A 17,770-nucleotide genomic window follows, 5' to 3' on the forward strand; every position below is an offset into this window, starting at 1 on the left:
GAGAAACCCCTGGTTTCTGACTGGCTCAACTGAGCAGAATGTATTTGAAATCCAGAGGAAAAGAGCCCTAGAGAAGGTTAGAAATCGCGGGGCAGGGGGCTGACAAAGTCACCCAAGAATCCGATCTCTAAGTCAGGAGACGTGCGCCCTCTGGCGCCCGAGGCCGTGTGTGCCGGGGTTCTGGAAGCCCGGCTCTGCCCGGAGCTTGGCGTGCAGGGCAGGCCCTGTGGGCAGCATCTCAGACGCCCGCGCCCGAGCCAGAGCCAGAGACCCTGCTGCTGAAACGTCACGAACGCAGCACGTAAAGTGTGCGGCCAGGTTGCAGCGCGCACGCCTGAGAAGTCACTGTGTAGAGGATGGTACGGGGCCCGGCATAAAGTCTTTTATGGAGAAATACCAGAGGCCTTTCTTTAGGTTCTTTAAGGTCTGAACATAAGGTAAAACTTGACGTTGGTCTGTCGATTTGGAACCAATCTGTTGACCCGCCAGATGGGAAGAGCTCTGAACTGAATCGGCTTTTGTAGGAACTAATGAGAAGAAACAACTTGGGTCCGTGTATTATTGGAGCTCCCAGCACTTACCGTAATAATTTGTCCCACCCTGGTGCTTGCTGACTAGTGTTCCGCGTTCATGGGTGCACAGCGGATTTTGTCTGGGGATTGTTTTCTTATCTTCACTTGTATGTTGAACAGCTTTGAAACAGTTTGGTGACCACTTTATTGATGGGGAAGTACTGAGCGATTCAGGTACCTACAGAGGAAACTGTTGGAGTGAAAGCTTTTGCTTTTAATTTTTCTTAACGGCATAGAGGCAGTATGCTTAATATTTAAATCTGGGTGTCTGCTACTAACCCGGTCCTTCTGAAATGGCATGTTTAACGGGGTGTGATGGCACGCGCATTTCAGTGTGTGGAGTCCGTTCCCATGGAAGCTCGAAGCCGTGACCTGCTTATGCTGTGAATCATTTTGCAACTGTTATTGAGACATAGTAACATAATTATCTAGCGAACATTATGTACTTTCCCGAAACTAAGATTTCTTAGAATACAAATTTAGAGAAAAAATAGTTCTTTGGTAAGTTGACACTGAAATAGCAGGAATGAGTTAACAACTAAGTTAGATTATTTGACCTGAATGCAGTTTATATCATTCTTGGATGATCTTGATGTGGTTAAAATACATTAAATCAGGAGTTTTGTGATCATTTTTGAGGCAGCTGGGCTCTGGGGCTTAAATGCTCTTTCAGGCCTCTCGCTGGAGGAGTTCGCGCAGTACAGCTCATTTGTATGACAGAGCCTGCCTTCCCCCTTCCCTTTGCTTCTTCGGTAAGAGCAGACCGAGTCTTCCCGGACATTAACAAAACTCTGAAAATAACCTAGGCTTCTACCCAAACCAGACAATGCCTGTGTTTGGGAAGCCAGTTCTTAGAATGGGCCTTAGAAACGTTTCTCCCAGAGCTAAGCGAAAGGGACCCGACTGGAGTCACAAAAGCACTTCCAGTGAAGAGTCTCATGTGACACGAGGGGAGGGAGCCTGTGGGACGGGTGAGGCGAGGCCTGGCGAGCCGTGTCCCAGCCTCTTGGTCCCGCGCGGCGCCCTTCCGGCCTTCGCCGCTGCTCGCTGGCGTGAACGTTTGTACCACGCAGCCCACGCTGCTGGCTCCTTCACGCTGCGCTGTGTTCCTCCCGCCCTTGACCCTTACACACCGGGAACCCCACCACGTCACCCATCACACTGCGCCTGGGCCAGTGAGCCCCTCCCACTCCTTTGGGGATTCCTTCTCCAGCGTCGCTGGAAACTCCTAGGGTGACCACAACCAGTGAGCACAGACCTGGTGGCCAGAAGTCCGTGGTGGGACTGCGCGCCAAAGGCTCTGGGGAAGATTCCTTGCCTGCGTCTTCGGCTCCTGGGGCCAGCAGTGCTCCCTCGCTCCCGGACTTCCCACGGCCCCCGCTCCGTGTCCATGTGGCCTTATCTGTCCCCTGGGTTCATCCCCTTTGGTCGCACCTCAGTGCTTCCCGTAGGGTACCTACGAGGCCCCTGTCACCAGCTCCTGCCATTCCCCGGGGACGCCATCCTGAAGTGGCCTCCCTGCTCGGACCTTTGGGCCGACCAGCAGCGCTGCGGTTGTGTCTGCCTGTGTTGTTACTGGTGCGCGGAGGTCATCGCTGTGGCCTCCTGTTGGCTTCAGTGACACCCTCTGTCAGCCGCGGTCAGGGCGAGGGGAGGGGCAGGAAAGCCGCGTCCTGGTGACGGTGTCCCCCTGGCGAGGAGCGGGCCTCTGCTGCGTTCTCACGCTTCCCTGGGACTGCTCCGTGGCCCTCCTGGGCGCGGTCCTGGGGACGCCGGAGCTGTCCCGCCGGGGCTGCCCCGTCGCCACCCGCGCGTAACCCCCCTCCCCCCCCCCGCGTGTCTCCAGGCGAGGACACCATGACCGGGGACGGCGGGGAGTACCTGCGGCCCGAGGACCTGCGGGAGCTGGGCGACGACTCCCTGCCCAGCAGCCGGTTCCTGGACGGGCTGAGCTGCCTGCGCTACAGCCTGGAGGGCGGCCGCTCCGACAGGTACTCGCCCTGACGGGGACAGCGGGAAGCAGACGCGGAGCCCCCCGCCCCCATCAGCGCGCCCCTGTGTCCTCTAGCACCCCAAAGAAGGGACGGAGGCCCCGAGAGAGGAGGTCCCCTAGTAGAACCAAGCAGCTGGTCAGAAGCAGAGACGTCTGCCTCCCTGCAGAGGTTTCCCATCACCGGCCCCTGTTTCCTTGGGCCCCAAGGGCACCCCGAGCCCCCTTGGCTTCATGGCCAGCGCCCAGATGTGGCCCAGGCGGATTGGGGGTCTCCATAAGGAACTCAGGGCGACGCCTTCCGTGGAGCAGGGCTGCGGCGCGGCCGGGCGGGGGAGGGGCCGCGGGGTCCCGTTTCCAGCCGTGTGGGCTGCGCCCGGCGCCGCAGGAGCCCCACGCCGCACGTGCAACGACAGCAGCAGCGCGTTGGTGCGGCTGGCTCTGTTGACCTCTGGAGTGTCGCCTCCTCTCGGTAACCATTTTGCCTTGTCCCCTTCTGTTTGCTGCGCCTCCCGTAGCACCTTTCGCAGGTGGGTGCCCGCGGTCTGCAGACTCGGCCCCCGGTCCCTCTGCATCTCCCCGCCCTCCGCTCCCTGCGTGTGCTGTGCTCGCGGGTGCTGGCCATCTAGAATTATGGGTTTATTCTGACCTTAGCGTTTTTACGTGCTATATCAAACAATCGCTGGGGCTGGAAGGGTCCCTGCATCACGAGGAGGGCAAGGACCGGCCCAGGCCTGACTTCTCCTGTCCCCATGCCCCTGTGCTTGGTCCTGAAGGACCCTAATTAGCCGTGTACGATAGACAGTGATGGCGGTACTAACGTGTTCACGGACACAGAGGAGTTAACAGGTGTGCTTTAGCGGACGTTGAATGAAAACACAGTCACCTTCTGATCGGTAGGATGTCGTGTCCATTCTGTTTTATTAGTGCTCACAAACCCCAGGTGCTCTCCAAATTCAGTGTGCAACACTCATCACAGCGAGCCACACTGGCCGCAAACACACGACGCCTCAGCGGCTCCTCCGTCAGTGGGCGCGAGACCGCCCTCCGCTGGACGTCCGACCTGAGTCATTACAACACTTTTCAGTTAAATGATCGGCTGATGCCACCCGGTGTCTGTCAGGGCAGCCGTTGCCGTAGTGACAGAAGCCACACGCACGGTCACAGCTAACTTCTGCAGATCTCAGTGGTGAGGGTGTGACCCCGTAGACTGTCTGCTGAGCAGCCGACCTCAGGGTTAGTGGGAAACTACAGCCACTCTGTTGCAAAACATTGTAAACTCGTTTGTCACGTTTTAAGTCAAGTGGATAGTTTCTGGGCCAAAGACTTGAATTAGTCCAAACTCTCATCCTGGTCGTTTTTCTTTTGGAGAGAAGAATTCTCTAGTGTTGGAATACTCAACGTTATTTTCTTTAAATAGGTTCTGTAGCAAAATAGGAAAAAAGAGCAACCAGGAACTATAAACAGGGCTGCAGTAACTAAGCAGCATGTCGGAGGGCCGGCAGAGTGAGCGAGAGCAAGGTCCTGCGGCCCCTCTTCCCAGGGCAGGGCTGCGGCTTTTCTCACTCCGGCTGCACACCCTGGTCTCTCTCGCTCTCCTAGTTCTTTTGCTGCTGTGAGTCACCTCCTCTCTTTCCTTCCTTCCTTCTCTCCCTGTCCCCCTTTCCTGGTGGGCTTCAGCAAGGACAAAACCGAGACCCCGCCCCGCCCCACTGCCCCTCCCGGTTCAAAACCGACTGGAGGCTGGTCCAGGGCTCAGGCGCGTGGGCACGGCCACAGCAGAATGTGGCTTCACGTTCTCAGCCACGTGAGCCCCTTCAGGCCTCATTCCTGAAGCAGACGGACGTCTGCCCAGCTCCCGGGTGTCCCTCTGAGCGGCCGTCACCAACATTCACTGGGGCGGCCGCGTCACCAGGTCTAGCGGAGGCACCTTTGTGAGCGTCCAGGCTGCGCCTGTTCCCTCTGACCCCTGAGTCACTGTTCCCCGGCGGCACCTCAGGGCCGGCGCCGCCCCAGTACTGTGAGCGGGCGTTCCCGTCCCGTAGCCCAGTGCCCCTGCTCTTTCCGTACCGGCCGCTGGTGTCACACTGGCACCTTTAACTGCGTAACGTCACAGTCTGGGTCTTCGAATTCTAAAGCCGTGGAGAGAGACTAGGGCAGGACCCCAGCGGAGCCCGTAGACAGAAGGCGGCTGGCTGGGCGCAGGGACGGCCCCGGCGGTTCAGGAGGGGTGCTGTCTCTCTCGGGCCGGTTCCAACCACAGGAAGGCGAGCATGACGCCGGAGCCGCCGCTCACATCCGTCCTGGCTGAGATAGCGAAGTGGGCCGGGCGGACACCTCACAGAGATGACAGTGTATGTGGTACAAAGTGAGGTGCACTGGCAAAAGGAAAATAGTTTCTGCTGCTAAATCTGCCAACGCGAACACTTAGTCCCTAACCCTGCAGGCCGCGCTGGCTGCGCACCCCCCGCCGGGGGCCAGCGAGACTGCGTCAGTGCTATGGCGAGGGTATGAGCGTCTGCATCTCCCCTGTGAGCTTCGGGCTAATATTCTGAATATAGATCTTCAAAACCTTGGACCAACATGCATAAAATATAGCTTATTTAAGCCACCCATCAATTCGTCCTTCATGGAAATGGATCAGGAAGGAATAAAACGACATCTCTGGGGATGTCAAGTTGTACTTGTCACGTCTGAGTCTATAACTCAGACCTTTGACGTTCAGATTTCCCGGAGGGTCAAGCCCGGATCGCCACGGCCTGAGTCCCGTGGACGGCCCAGCCTCCCCTTTGCTTGTAGTCCCAGCCGCTCGCTTTGGGATGGGAGGCGTGTCTGAGCCCGGCTGGCGCCTGGAAATGCTTGCTGTGGCCTGCGTCATCACCTTGGCGACCAGCCTCTGGCAGGGCCTCGCTGGGGACCTGCTTCCTCAGGAAGCGTGCATGTGGCCGTGGTCCTGTCTCTGCGCCTTCCAGGGGTCCCCGGCACATGGCAGTCACAGTGAGAGGGCGGGGTGGGCGCGGACGGGCCTGTCTTCCATCCCGTTCTGTCTGCTGGCTGGCTGGGCCCCATTATTGCTTGGTTGCAGGCAGATTAGTGTGTGGCTCAGATCTGAGCGGTCTGTCCTGGAACCGCTTCCTGCGTGGACTTCTTGTCCTGGCGGTTAGTGAGCGGCCGTGACTGGTTTCAGACTTTTCTGGGCAGAGCAGGAATCAGATCAGGAGGATCAGATCTAATTTCTGGGTTCCCCAGTGAGAGGGTGTGTTTGTGTGGGTGGTGAGCGCCGGGCAGCACCAAAGCCTGTGCCCTGCCCCGTGCACGGTCTGTCCCCTGGAAGGTCCCGGCAGCTAACTGCACGCTTTCTTCCCTCCTGCTCGGCTGGCCACGCCCTCCTCCCCACCCCGCGCCGCTGGCACGTGACCACGGCCTCCGGCTCACCTGCCAGCCTCCGGTCCTTCAGTTCCGACAGGTCTCACACGCTGAGCCACGGCTCCCACCTGCGGGACAGCGGCATGATTGAGGACGCCGTCCTGATCCCCGGCCACCAGGTACGTGGGCGCCGCCCGCCCTCCTCCCGGCTGCCTGGCACTGGGCACGTCCGCAGGGCACTTTCTAATCTCACAGAAAATCACCTGAGCTTCGTTACGGGCCGGGGTATGAGATGGGAGGGTTTTTCTAAAATGTGAATAACATTCACTGGGTTTTCCCATGACCGGAGTTTTCTAAAATAAATTATCACTTGTTTCTTCAGCTATTCTGAGTTCTTCTGACAAGATTACACATGAAAAGCAGCTCCTCTGTAGGGTCTCTGCTAGAGGGGAGCATGTGAGGTGGGAGGCATTCACGGAAGGGGCCGGTTACGTGACACCTGTCCGTACTTAGACTTGTCATCTGTAGCACACAGGTAGCGTTTTCAGGGAACACTTCAACATTAGGCACGCTTTTATCAGTGTTGGCTGGCAGGATGTGCCGTGTTACACCAGCACCCGCCCTCTTCAGAGATAACTACGCAGGTGTGACCTAGTATCAGTAATGCCACTTCCATGGGACGCGTTACAGATGGCACTCGCGCACCTCGGTCACACGTCTCTCCGGCCAGCACTTGTCAGCCTGGCTTGCACAGCGGGCTAAGGGGGCGACGCGCGCTGAACGCCCTTCTCTGTGTTTAGGTGTCGGCTCTTGCCAAGGAGGCCGAGAGGAACTCTTACCGCCTCAGCTGGGGCCCCGAGAACCTGGACAATGTGGCCCTTTCTTCCAGCCCTATTCACTCGGGGTGAGTTGCTGGTATCGCGTGTCCCCATCAAGGGAAACGAGAGGAGCGTGAAAATGACAGCCTTGTCCAGCGCCGGAGCTGGTGGCTGGCTTATGGGGGAGTGACCTTTGTTTAAACTTGTACATAACATGGCTTGTCCATCACAGACCCTTTCTGCACAGAGAGACCAGCAAAAAGGGTTGGATTCAGCCTAGAAAAGCTGGCTGTTGTTTTTAAATAACTAGCAGAAGTGCATCCGCTCACTAACTGGCAGATACCGAAGGCCTCCCGACTGTGGATGTTTTATCTTTAAGAAGTCTGAGAAGGAGGGGCAGGATTATTTGCTTTCTAGAAGGTTCTGTTTACTAAGATTAACCAACTGGTTAATGGAGGCCTTTACTCACTGGTGGATACACTTAAAAAGATGTTCACGGGAGTTTAGCAGAGTTCTTGCTGTTTGCAGCGAAGGCAGCCCCTGGTCGCAGTCCCGCTGAGCATGGCTGCCTTTTAAAGGGGTTCCCGGGAGGGAGCGCTTTGAGTTCTAAACCCACTTAGAGATGTTCTGAAGGGAGGGGAACTCCGTCATGGGACACGTGAATTCCGCAAGGACTTTTCAGTGTTAACACTCTTTACAGTTGAATTTCCCTTACAATTTAGTGGTTTCAGGCATAATGTAATCTCATAATTACATGTAAAGTTTTAAGATGTACTTGTCCATTTAATCATTATTTTTAAGCCCTATTCCTATTCAATTAAATGCAAGGCTTTGGTTTATCCAAACTGCTTCTCCATCACCCCCAGGACTGTTTTGAATTGTGGATCTGTTTTTGTTTTTATTATTCTATAATATTCTCCTTTCAAGAAAGCATTCTAAGATATTGTAGTTAAAATTTTTGGGCCTCTTAGTTTAATATTCTACTAAAGATTCATAGACTATGAAATTAGTTACGTAGATATAGAAAATGATCATAACATTCTTTTCATTCCTAAAAAAGTAAAAGCTAGTTCCTAATGCAAGAATTGTTCAAGAAAATAGAACCCAAAATAAACCTCATCCAAAGTTTGCTTACATATTTTAAGTATAAAATGAGAAAATTAAAATCCAACAGCTATAAATTACTCAAAGCATAACATTACATCTGCTTCTAAGTTTCTGAACAACGGTGAGAAGAAGGAAATGGGGTGTGACCCGGAGTGTTGAAGGTCATAGCCCTGAATCCAGAAGCCACATCCGGCGTATGCAGTGAAACGTCACTTTGGGCACAGTGTGGTTCTGAATGGCTGAATTTGTCGCAAAGGCGAGAGCATTTGGTGGTTAAAGATAAACCACTTGTTAAGATGAGGATCTTTAGAATCTTGGTCTCTAGTAAAGCAGTTCTTCCGAGGAGTTCCAGGTGACCACGGAATGATTGGTCTTCTCACTGTTGGCCGTGGGCTGGAGTCACGGAGCCGGCCGGTCCCAGCAGTGTCAGCGGCGGTGGCCATGGCTTTGGTGACGGCAGCTCAGCAAGTGCCGGTTGTCCAAATGTGTGTGTGTTTCACATACCTGAGGAAGGACCGGCAGGCCTTGCAGAGCTTCGATCGCGACGGAGAGCAGGTGATGAAGCTGCCCCCTGTCCCTCGCATGTGGCTGAATTTGGCAAAGTGCCGCGCCTCGTGCCCGGTGCCGAGGGAGCGAGGAAGACGGGACTCGGCCTCCCATGAAGAGACGCGCCCATGTGCTGCCTGAAGGCGGAAGATGGTCTGTGGAGGACAGAGAACGCAGCGCCCCCTTTGGAGGCGGCCCGGTGAGACCCCTGTCCCAGCTCTGGCACTCCGTGTGTGACGTGGCGTGTTACATGGCGGCATGTCGGAGTTTCGGCTCACTTACCTGGAAGGTGAATGTTGTCTCGTGGATCCCACAGGGGACTGTGAGGGGTCATGTGCTTCTTAAGTAATTAGCATTTTGTCTAGAAAGAACAGTGTTCAGTGGGCCTAGTCAGTATCGACACAGCCCCCCCACATCTTCCAGGTCATTCCTAGACTCCAGATCTGTCAAGCAGGATGTGGTCTCGAGTGACGCAGTTCATGGTGGCAGGTGGCTCACAGCTGTTCTCAGCAGGTGACCTGTCTGGGGCCACCTCCCCTGCAGTGCCCGAGTAGACACACACAGCCGAGGACTCTGACGGGGTCACTGTCCAGCACTCGCCTCTGCCTGGCGTGGCGTTGGAAGGCCACCACCAAGTTCATGTGCACGGGCAGCCTTCATAATACCACAGCGTGGAACGTTGGCACTTTATTGTTTTTCTTATTACACACCAGCTTCCTGAGTAGCTGTTTTTATATATTTTTTCAAGGAACTGGGGTTCTTGGCCAAATTCTTAAGCCACTTCAAAACCTGCCCAGGATGTTAGGGAAAAAGTGGTTTTTGACTGAGGGGGTGATAAGGTGAGCGTTTTTAATGCACATGCCGCTGGTTTTGTGCACCACGTTCCCATAGGTCCCCGAAGGCTGTAGGTGAGTAGGAGACACAGCTGTCCCCGCAGGCCGGCCAGCGGTCTCTTCCACCTCTGCTCCGGGGCTGCCGTCCACGCCGCCAGAGGACCGCTACCAGCAATCAGAGTGAGCAGACTGCCCAGGAGATACGCCCGACCTCGGGCCAAAGCAAGGCTGACAGTCGTGTTCCCGCTGCTGTTCTTCAGAGCCGTGTGACCAGTTGGTCATCGTGCGGCAGGTGTCTGTGGCCCCCAGGGATGATCACGCCAGCATGACCTGGGCAAGAACAGGAGTTCAGTTTCATACCTGCTTAGAGGAGGAGCAGATGTAATGCGTGGTTGCTAGTCACAGCTAGTTTTACCATTGATTTTAAATATCATTTCCCAGCTCTTTATCTTCATAGTTTTTTCACGATAGCCACACGTCAGCAATTAAATGTCCATTCGTCATGTTATTCTACAAGATATTATAGCAACTAGAAATCCGTTAGAAATTGATCGTTTTCAGAAATCCACATTGAAGACAATTTTGCTGTAAATCTAAAGTGACTCCAAAGAGTAAAGTCTATTAAAAAAAAGTGAAGATATTGGATTAGGGAGGGGAGCTGATATTTGAAATTTAAGGAAGCGAAGGTTGTTTCTCATTCGACAACATTAATGTTTCAGTACCTGGAGCAGTTAATTTGGTCGTTTGTATATTTCAAACACCCTAAGTTTTTAAAACTACATGGAGGCAAATTCTTCTGAAGGAAGAAAATAACTTGAAGTCGCTGAGCAGCTGTTCTGTAAGGTGGGCTTCCCGGTGCCCTGCACGTGTGTCCCGTTGTAGGCCGGACATGCGGGAGCCAGAGGCGGGGTCCGGTCCCCCAAGCAGCCCGCAGCCGGGCCGGGGCCCTGAGTCCTGTTTGCGTAGTTGCTGCCACTTGCCAGGAGGTCACTCACGTCACTCCCCTACTTGCCTGACAGTTCATTTCACTGCTCGTCCCTGAAGCCAGTGTCTAAAAGGTGCCTTTTCTGCTTGCATTTCCCCAGCAGCGGCCCCAAGGGCACTGCCATTCTTCAGCAAAGTCTGAATGAAAAGCTGTGGAGAGAACACTCTGTCCCTTAATCACAGACTGTAACTTTCATTTAATGCTCCTGGCTGGTTTGTGGTCTCTCCGCTCCTGAGACTGGTCTGTGCCCCATGGCGGGGGGGCCTCCCGCTCCCCAGGACCCTGCTCGGGGGCCTGGGAGCCCACCCTGGCCCCTCCCAGCATCTGCGCAGAGCGATGCCCCCCAGGTTCTCAGTCTTTGCTCAGTGCAGAGCTCAGGGGTGCGTGCGAGCCACCTACTGGGTTCAAGCGTCCCTTTGAGCCCCGGAGGCCCCGCGCCGCCTTCTCTGCTAAAGTCTCTGTTCTGTTGCAGCCGCTCCTCTCCGTGCCTCGATCGCGACAACAGCAGGTGACTGTGCACCCCTCCCGCCCGCCCCCCGGCCCCCCCCCACCCCAGGGTGCTGCAGTGCTCAGATGCCCGGCAGGGACACAGCGGCACCCCCAGGCCGCGCCCCTGCGAGGCCCCCTTTCTCTGTGGTGGAGGGAAAGGGGGCCTTTGTGATTTGGGGGAATTGGCTGGGATTGTGCCAAAGTCAGCGCAGCCCCGTGGGGAAGCCCGGCCGGGCCGCGGCCTCCACGCCTCGGCGTCTGTCGGGGACTCTGCTCCGTGGTGCTCCGTGCGCTGAGCCGTGTTCCCAGCAGTTGCGCAAATGGGCAGACCGTGTGGAAGTTTTGTGAAAAGTGGTGATTTTGAGTGCCACTTAGCAGAATTTTTTAAAAACTACATTCCAGGTGCACCAACGGCTGGACGTGTATTAACAGCGCGCTTCCTTGTGAGCGCCGCCCAAAACGCCGCTGCCTTCGGTGTTCTGGAAATCGTGTGCTCACATGAGCCCCACCTGTGTTCTAAAAGTACCAGTTATCCTGCGTGGTCTCAACACAACTTTTTGAAGGTTCTTATCAGCTACAGCGTTTTTGTTACCGTTACCCGTCACGATAGGACAGACTGTCCGCAAATCAAACAACTTCATTTTTCCAATTTAAAACATTTTATATCCATCCTTTTAGTTCTTCTGAAACACTGACTCCTGTGTCATGTTTCTGCACCCGAACACTGTGAGTGAGAAATGTTTTTCTTTTGGTGATTTTAGCAAATTTGAGCCACTTTTTAAAAAGACATTTTCCATGCCAGACTCAGCGGATGGGAATTGGGGGGTTCACGGGAGGGAGGGGCTGATGGAGCGGGAAGCTCCGACTGACCGCTGGGTCCCTGCTGTGTACTGGGGTCACTGAAGCACCCTGGTGACTTTTTCTCCCTATTTTCACCCAATAACTAACCGAGTGCTGCGGTCCCCTCCCCGCCCCACCCCGGGTCCCAGACGGACTGAATTGAGCTAAGCACCGGGAACTGTGGGGGAGGGGCGCCCCTCAGCCCCCGCCCGTTTCTGCTCCCCTGCAAGCATGTATCTGTTTAGCTAATCGGGGTCGGCAGGTCCTCTGCATAATAACGGTGGGTTGCTTTTGCTTTTATTCTTTATAAATTGTGATAACACTGAATCTCACAATTTAGAAAATCTCAGTAAGAATTTCTAATTTGCATGATTGCTGAATTTTATGGAATGTAAGACATGCAATTTTAGCCAAGAATGTCATGTGATATGTTTTTGTCTGTAGAGTCGAGTCCATGTTTAGTGCCCTGTGTATGTGTTTTATGCAAAACTCCTTGTTTACCGGGTCGACCAGGGAGCAAAAACAATGCCTATTTCTGACCGTAACAGCAGTTTTCTTCCAAGGAGGAATTTTCCCAGAACATCTGAAATAGGACGTTTCAGCAGGTTTCTGAACCTGGTGAAAAGTCCACGGAACATAGACGTTAGTACCGGGAGCCGCTCTAGAGTTGTTTAGTGGGAGTCTCACTTCAGGGGTAAGATAACGGAAACCTAGAGTTGGAAGTGACTTGCCTGAGGTCACAGTGGTGCTTCAAGGCAGACAGACCCGTGGCGGGTCCGAGAGAGGCCCCGGGAAGCCCGTGGTGCTGAGGCGCTGTCCTGAGATGGGAGTATTTCATGTTTTATTTAAAGAGTGATGTTCAGAAACTAGTAAAAGCTGCATCATCCTCGTCAGCTGCTTCAGCCAAGGTCTGGGTTCCCTGTAGGTCCACGAAAAACGGTAGCTTCTCCACTTGTTTCTCAGGTGTGGTACTGTAATTTTTAAGACGTTCCCAGTCTCTAAAGCTACATGGGCGTAGGGAAAGGAAGGGGACAGCCCCGGCGTTGGCGGCACGCCATGCCTCTGATGCTGGGACCGAGTCCCCACTGTCCCTCGGCGCAGGTGTCAGCTCCCTGCGCTCCCAGCACCGGCCAGGCGCCCTCAGACCTCGGCTCCTCCGCACACACCTCACGTCGTTCAGTGCCTCTTGCCGCCGATGGCTCACAGATGTGATCTTGTCCCAGTGTTAATCTCCTGAACACAGGAGGAAATCATACTCATTGACACTAGTAGTGACTCACGTCGCGACTCCTACCTTACAGCCTTTCCTTCTCCTACGATACATGAAAGCCGTCCGTCTCTTCCAATCTGCTTTTTAGATTTTGAAATTTACCCAGAGCAACTGTCCACTCATTCTACTCCCGATCCAAGTAGGGTCACCTTTTGCTAATCTGACATTTTTCATGCAAATTCTCAAATGCTTACTCAGTTTTATGTTACAGACTATTGGGGCTAAGTGATTAGCACGTTGGCTTTTCTCTAAAAGACTTTTCGCCAGCACCAAGATAGAACTTGAATCACTCGTTTTCTTACTCCGTCTTATTTGGAGAAAAGACTGCTTTTAGTTTGCAATTCCACACACTTGGCTTTTTTATCAGCCGCTCATCCTGCAGTCCCACGGCTGGCGTCTGATTGTTGCGTCTCTGTGAGCTGAAGGACCGCCTGTGGTCGTCTGAGTGAGTTCAGACAGGACTGGCTGCCCAGAGACCAAGAACAGAATGCCCCCCTATTTCAGCCGTCTTCTCTCTTCTTCGACACCAGTACAGACAACATCTCACAAGGTGCTCCTTCCGCTGTTCCCCTCCCTCACTCAGCTGCTGTTCCCTCCTCTGCACCCACATCGCCCACCTGGTGCCGGGTCCGGGGCACACCAGGGCCCTTACACAGCACCTCTCCCGACACCAGGGCTGGACGTGATTTGGGGCCGGTGAAACCCTCCTGGGACATCGAGGGCTTGGACCCAAGCCCGCGCCCCGTCCCCGGCAGTGTGGCCAGCCCCCAGTGGGAGGGAAGCAGACATTACAGGGACGGGAAACTGGAGTGAACAGGAACAACAGAGGGTTTCAGACGGAGCCGCTGATGACACTATCAGAGAAAGTGACCACGTGTGCACCAAGCCATTGCTCCAGGCAGGAACCCTCCAGTCTCAGGTTAGAGGGTCCCCAGGAGGGGCGCTCCGCACCCCCGAGGTGGGCATGGTGGTGGCCAGGAGCCGCGTAGCAGACAGGTGCCGACGCGCAGCAGGTACGCAGGCGGAAATGCCCGGAGCCTTCGACAGGTGCAGACGGCAGGTGGGTCACAGGTGGTGAAAGTAACCAGAAGAGGAACAACCTTAGAGAGTCAGAAATACGGCCAAGAGTTTGCCACAGCACCGGTTGAAACTTAAGTAGCTTTTCTCTAGTTTTCATAAAAATCACATAAATGTAGTCAAATAAAAATGAGATGGAACGGAAAACCTGCAGATCCGCCACGAGTGTTAGATCTTCCATTCTTTTGGGCAATAGAACATTTTAAAAAAAAGCAAAAAATTTTTTTTAAGAATTAAATCTTTATACTCGGTAGTAAGAAGAGCAGCCCACGTTTTCACATTGTGTTTTGGTGAAGGCCGGAAACCCACGTTCAGGCCTGGGCTGTCGCTCCCCCCGTCTGGCCCGCACGGGCGGCGCGGCGGCGGGCGTGCCTGGGCCGGGGCAGGCTGCCCTGCATGGCGTGCTGCGCAGGCCTGGCTCTGCCCCCCCCCCCCCCCCCGGGTGTCACCAGCTACAGGACTTCTGTTGAACCGCATGCGGCTGCCCTGCTGCAGAGAGGGGCTGAGCGGCCCACTCGTGTGCAAATAACCCAAATGTGCTGTGTTTCTGTCCCATAATTACCTGCATTGAACACTCTCCAGTGTCTGGGATGTCGTTGCAGACACGGTGCTGGCGTGGGGCTCTGGCCGGGTGCTGGCTGAGCCTGAGGGCAGCCGTGTGCCGCTTCCCTCCGCTGCTTTGGCGTCCATAGCTCGCAAATGCAATGGCATCGCCAAAGACAGGGACGCAGTGTGTGTGTGTGCGTGGGGAGGGGGGGCTCTCGCACTGCCTGCCGTGCCTGTGTGTCCCTGGGTGGGCCCAGAGCCTGCCTGGTTTCTGCTCCGGGACAAAGTGAGTTCCTCCAAGACTTCAGTGACTGTGGTGACGGACAAACAGACATAAGCTCCCCTGACGAAGGGTCAGAGTTCAGACTGACCCTTTCTCCTGACACGCAGACAGGCCACTGTCTGTGAATGGTGAGCTCAGCAGAAAAGGAGCAAACACGGTAGAGAGCCCCTTACATTCTAAATCACCCGCTGCGGTGCCCCCCACTCAGCTCGCTGTCACCTGGGGACAGTCGCGATGCACGGAGCCCTCCCTTGGCGGGGGCTGGGGCCCCACGTCACACACGGAGCAGAGGCTCCCTGTTACCTGTGTCCTGTCTCCTCCTCGGCTCCAGGGAGCCAGCGCACACGTTCACGGGCCGGACCTGGGGAGGGGCCTGCGCATCCTGTCATTAAATTGTGTGACGATGAGCCGGGCAGGATGCCGCTCTGCAGAGTCAGGCGGAGGTAACTTACGGCAGCTGCTCCGTCCTGACTGCACCTCGTGTGGGGACCTTTCAGGACACATGAAGGAAGCTTGGTGACAAAAGGAGACTCCTCGGTGTCTTTCTGTAATTCCATTCCACTCCCTGTGTCAGTCGGCTGTGTCTTCCACGTACAGTTTGTAGTTGTTAGTCCATTGTCAGCAGAAGTGAGCAGACACCCCCTCAGGTTTCAGATGAAAGTAACACAACGATGAAAACAGCACAGCACAAACCAAGGCGTAACCAAGGGTGTGAAGTGAAATGACTCTTCAGGCCAACTTCTTTCCCCCGTGCATAGCAAGAGCCAAGAGGTGTTTTGAGGACCGAGGATGACGGCCCCCGGGAGCCCGACAGAGGGCGCGTCCCTGCCCGTGACCTTGCCAACGGGCCTGCCGTCTGCTCTCCCTTTCAGCTTCCTCGTCAGTTTCATGGTGGACGCCCGTGGAGGCGCCATGCGGGGCTGCCGGCACCACGGGCTGCGCATCATCATCCCGCCGCGCAAGTGCACGGCCCCCACGCGGGTCACCTGCCGCCTGGTGAAGCGCCACCGACTGGCGACCATGCCCCCCATGGTGGAAGGAGAAGGCCTGGCCAGCCGCCTCGTTGAGGTTGGACCCTCCGGGGCCCAGTTTCTGGGGTGAGTCTCTGAGGAGCCTCCTGGTTGGTCCCCGGGGAGCTTGTGTCCCATCTGACGCCACTGGACTGGAAGGCAGGAGAGGACGTGGAGTGTTTTGAACGGAGCTGGCCCCTGTGAAATATTTTGGAAATTGGAAGTAGCAGCTTGAGGCCCAGCTCCTCCCCCACGCCTCCTTTCCGGGCGCCCGGGCCCAGCCAGGCGGCTCACTGTGTCCCTCTCTGGAGGTGCTCACGGCCCAGTCCGAGTCATGGTGTTGGGCCGCGGTAGGTATGACCGATTCCCTCTGAAGTTAGGCGGTCAGGTCGTGAGGAAAAAATGCTGCTCTGTGCCAGACATAAACGTAAGGTCGCGTGTGGTCACGAGACAGAATCTTCTTCACTTGGGGAAGAGGTGTTGCTTTGCCGAGTGGCCGGAACGTCAGCCTATGTCCTCTGTCTTTTCTGTCATCAAAATTGCTACCCTGAGTCCTAAAATTCCACGGGCCGTCTGTTTGGTCCCAGTTTTCATTAAGATGACGCTGTGTAGACTCACTTCTGTCATCCTCGTTCTAGCAATTTTGAGCGGAAATGAGCATTTCTTCTTTCTTCTGTTTGGGGGAACGGCTGCTATTTTATGAAGTGGTATTTCAACGTGCTGAGAAATACGTATCTTCCGCTGACAACTGACAAAAAGATGAAGTGCTGGAGGGGGGCAGGTTTCAAAACATTTGAAACATCAATTGTATTTAAGTCTCGTCAGAGCACGGCTTTGTGCTCCGACACGGGGCTGCCCCGTTCCTCCTGAGCCCTCGCTTTGCCGCTCTCGCCTCGGGAGAGACTTCTTGCTCTAGAACCAAGAATCGATCTAAAATCTCATAATTTGGAGACAGCTGTTCACAGGTTGCTCCGAATTACGTGTGTGTGTTTCCGGTTCTAGAAACTCCCTCCCGCGTCCAGCTAGACAGGCCAGAGCCCCAGGAGGAGGCTGTGGAGGTCTCGGAGGAGCCCTTCAGCCACCCCTCCCCCTGTCTGTCCCCGTCCCCTCACACACACACTCTGGTCGTGGGGGCTTTCAGTGACCGTCCCATCCGAGCGGGAATAGCCATGGAAACACCGGCCTCTCTGCAGAGCCCCGGTTCTCATTCTGTTCCCAGCAGCTCTGTCTTTCCTGTGGAGCATAGTTTCTCTTTCTCGGCTCACATCCTGGCCCTGGTGGCACTTCACCGGGGACAGGCCTGCCCCCTGCCCCTGCGGGCTCGACCCTGTGGCTCCATTGAGCACGTGGGTGGCCGTGCCTGGCTCCCTGTGACCAATGGAGGGGGCAGAACCAAAGCAAGCCCCCCGCCCCTGTCGACCAGCGGGTGATGCGGGGTCAGTGGCCGCCACACCGAAAGCTGACGTGTGTTCTCTCTTTCACTGCTGCTTGGATGTACCCAGTAAGCTCCACCTGCCAACGGCTCCCCCCCCACTTAATGAGGGAGAAAGTTTGGTCAGCCGCATCCTTCAGCTGGGGCCTCCTGGAACCAAATTCCTTGGGTAGGAGTGACTTAAAACAGATTGATGGCTGCTGGCCCCTTCTCCCCTTCTGCAATATCATTTCTCCCTCCTCATTGTGCCCGTGACATGTCCCTCTATGGTTTGAACTCTGTATAGCCTCTTTAGTGGGCCATTCCTGACCCCTGTGGTATGTGACTTTTGTTTTGAGTGATGTTTTTATACCTTTCCCTTCAAGTGCTGTGACCTTCATTTTCGTTTGAAGCATGAGCTCTGCCTAGTTGTACTCTGTGCTAGTTACGATGTCGTTGCGGCAAATCTGGAGTCTGTATCAAAGCAACCTGGACTGGGAGCCAAAGGCCCCTTGTGAGCTTAGAGGGGACACGGCCCGAGGCCGGCCGCCCCCGCGCTCCGGCCGAGCCTCACCGGCATCGCCTCACCGGCATCGCCTCACCGGCATCGCGCGCGGGCTGTCTAGG

The 17,770-nt window shown here is 55.3% G+C and overlaps 1 protein-coding gene across 1 annotated transcript in view; it reads left to right on the top strand.

Moving 5' to 3' along the window:
• ANK2 (ankyrin 2) overlaps nucleotides 1–17,770 on the top strand; it is a 97,034-nt gene that overhangs the window by 44,085 nt on the left and 35,179 nt on the right. The window contains exons 24-28 of the mRNA XM_090289360.1: nucleotides 2,419–2,563; nucleotides 6,005–6,107; nucleotides 6,729–6,832; nucleotides 10,690–10,725; nucleotides 15,595–15,819. Coding sequence (XP_090145486.1) covers nucleotides 2,419–2,563; nucleotides 6,005–6,107; nucleotides 6,729–6,832; nucleotides 10,690–10,725; nucleotides 15,595–15,819 — 613 coding nt within the window. The remainder of the gene's footprint in view (nucleotides 1–2,418; nucleotides 2,564–6,004; nucleotides 6,108–6,728; nucleotides 6,833–10,689; nucleotides 10,726–15,594; nucleotides 15,820–17,770) is intronic.

This window comes from Furipterus horrens, unplaced genomic scaffold (genome assembly GCF_987537825.1).
Source record: "Furipterus horrens unplaced genomic scaffold, mFurHor1.1.pri manual_scaffold_10, whole genome shotgun sequence".
Taxonomy (NCBI): domain Eukaryota; kingdom Metazoa; phylum Chordata; class Mammalia; order Chiroptera; family Furipteridae; genus Furipterus; species Furipterus horrens.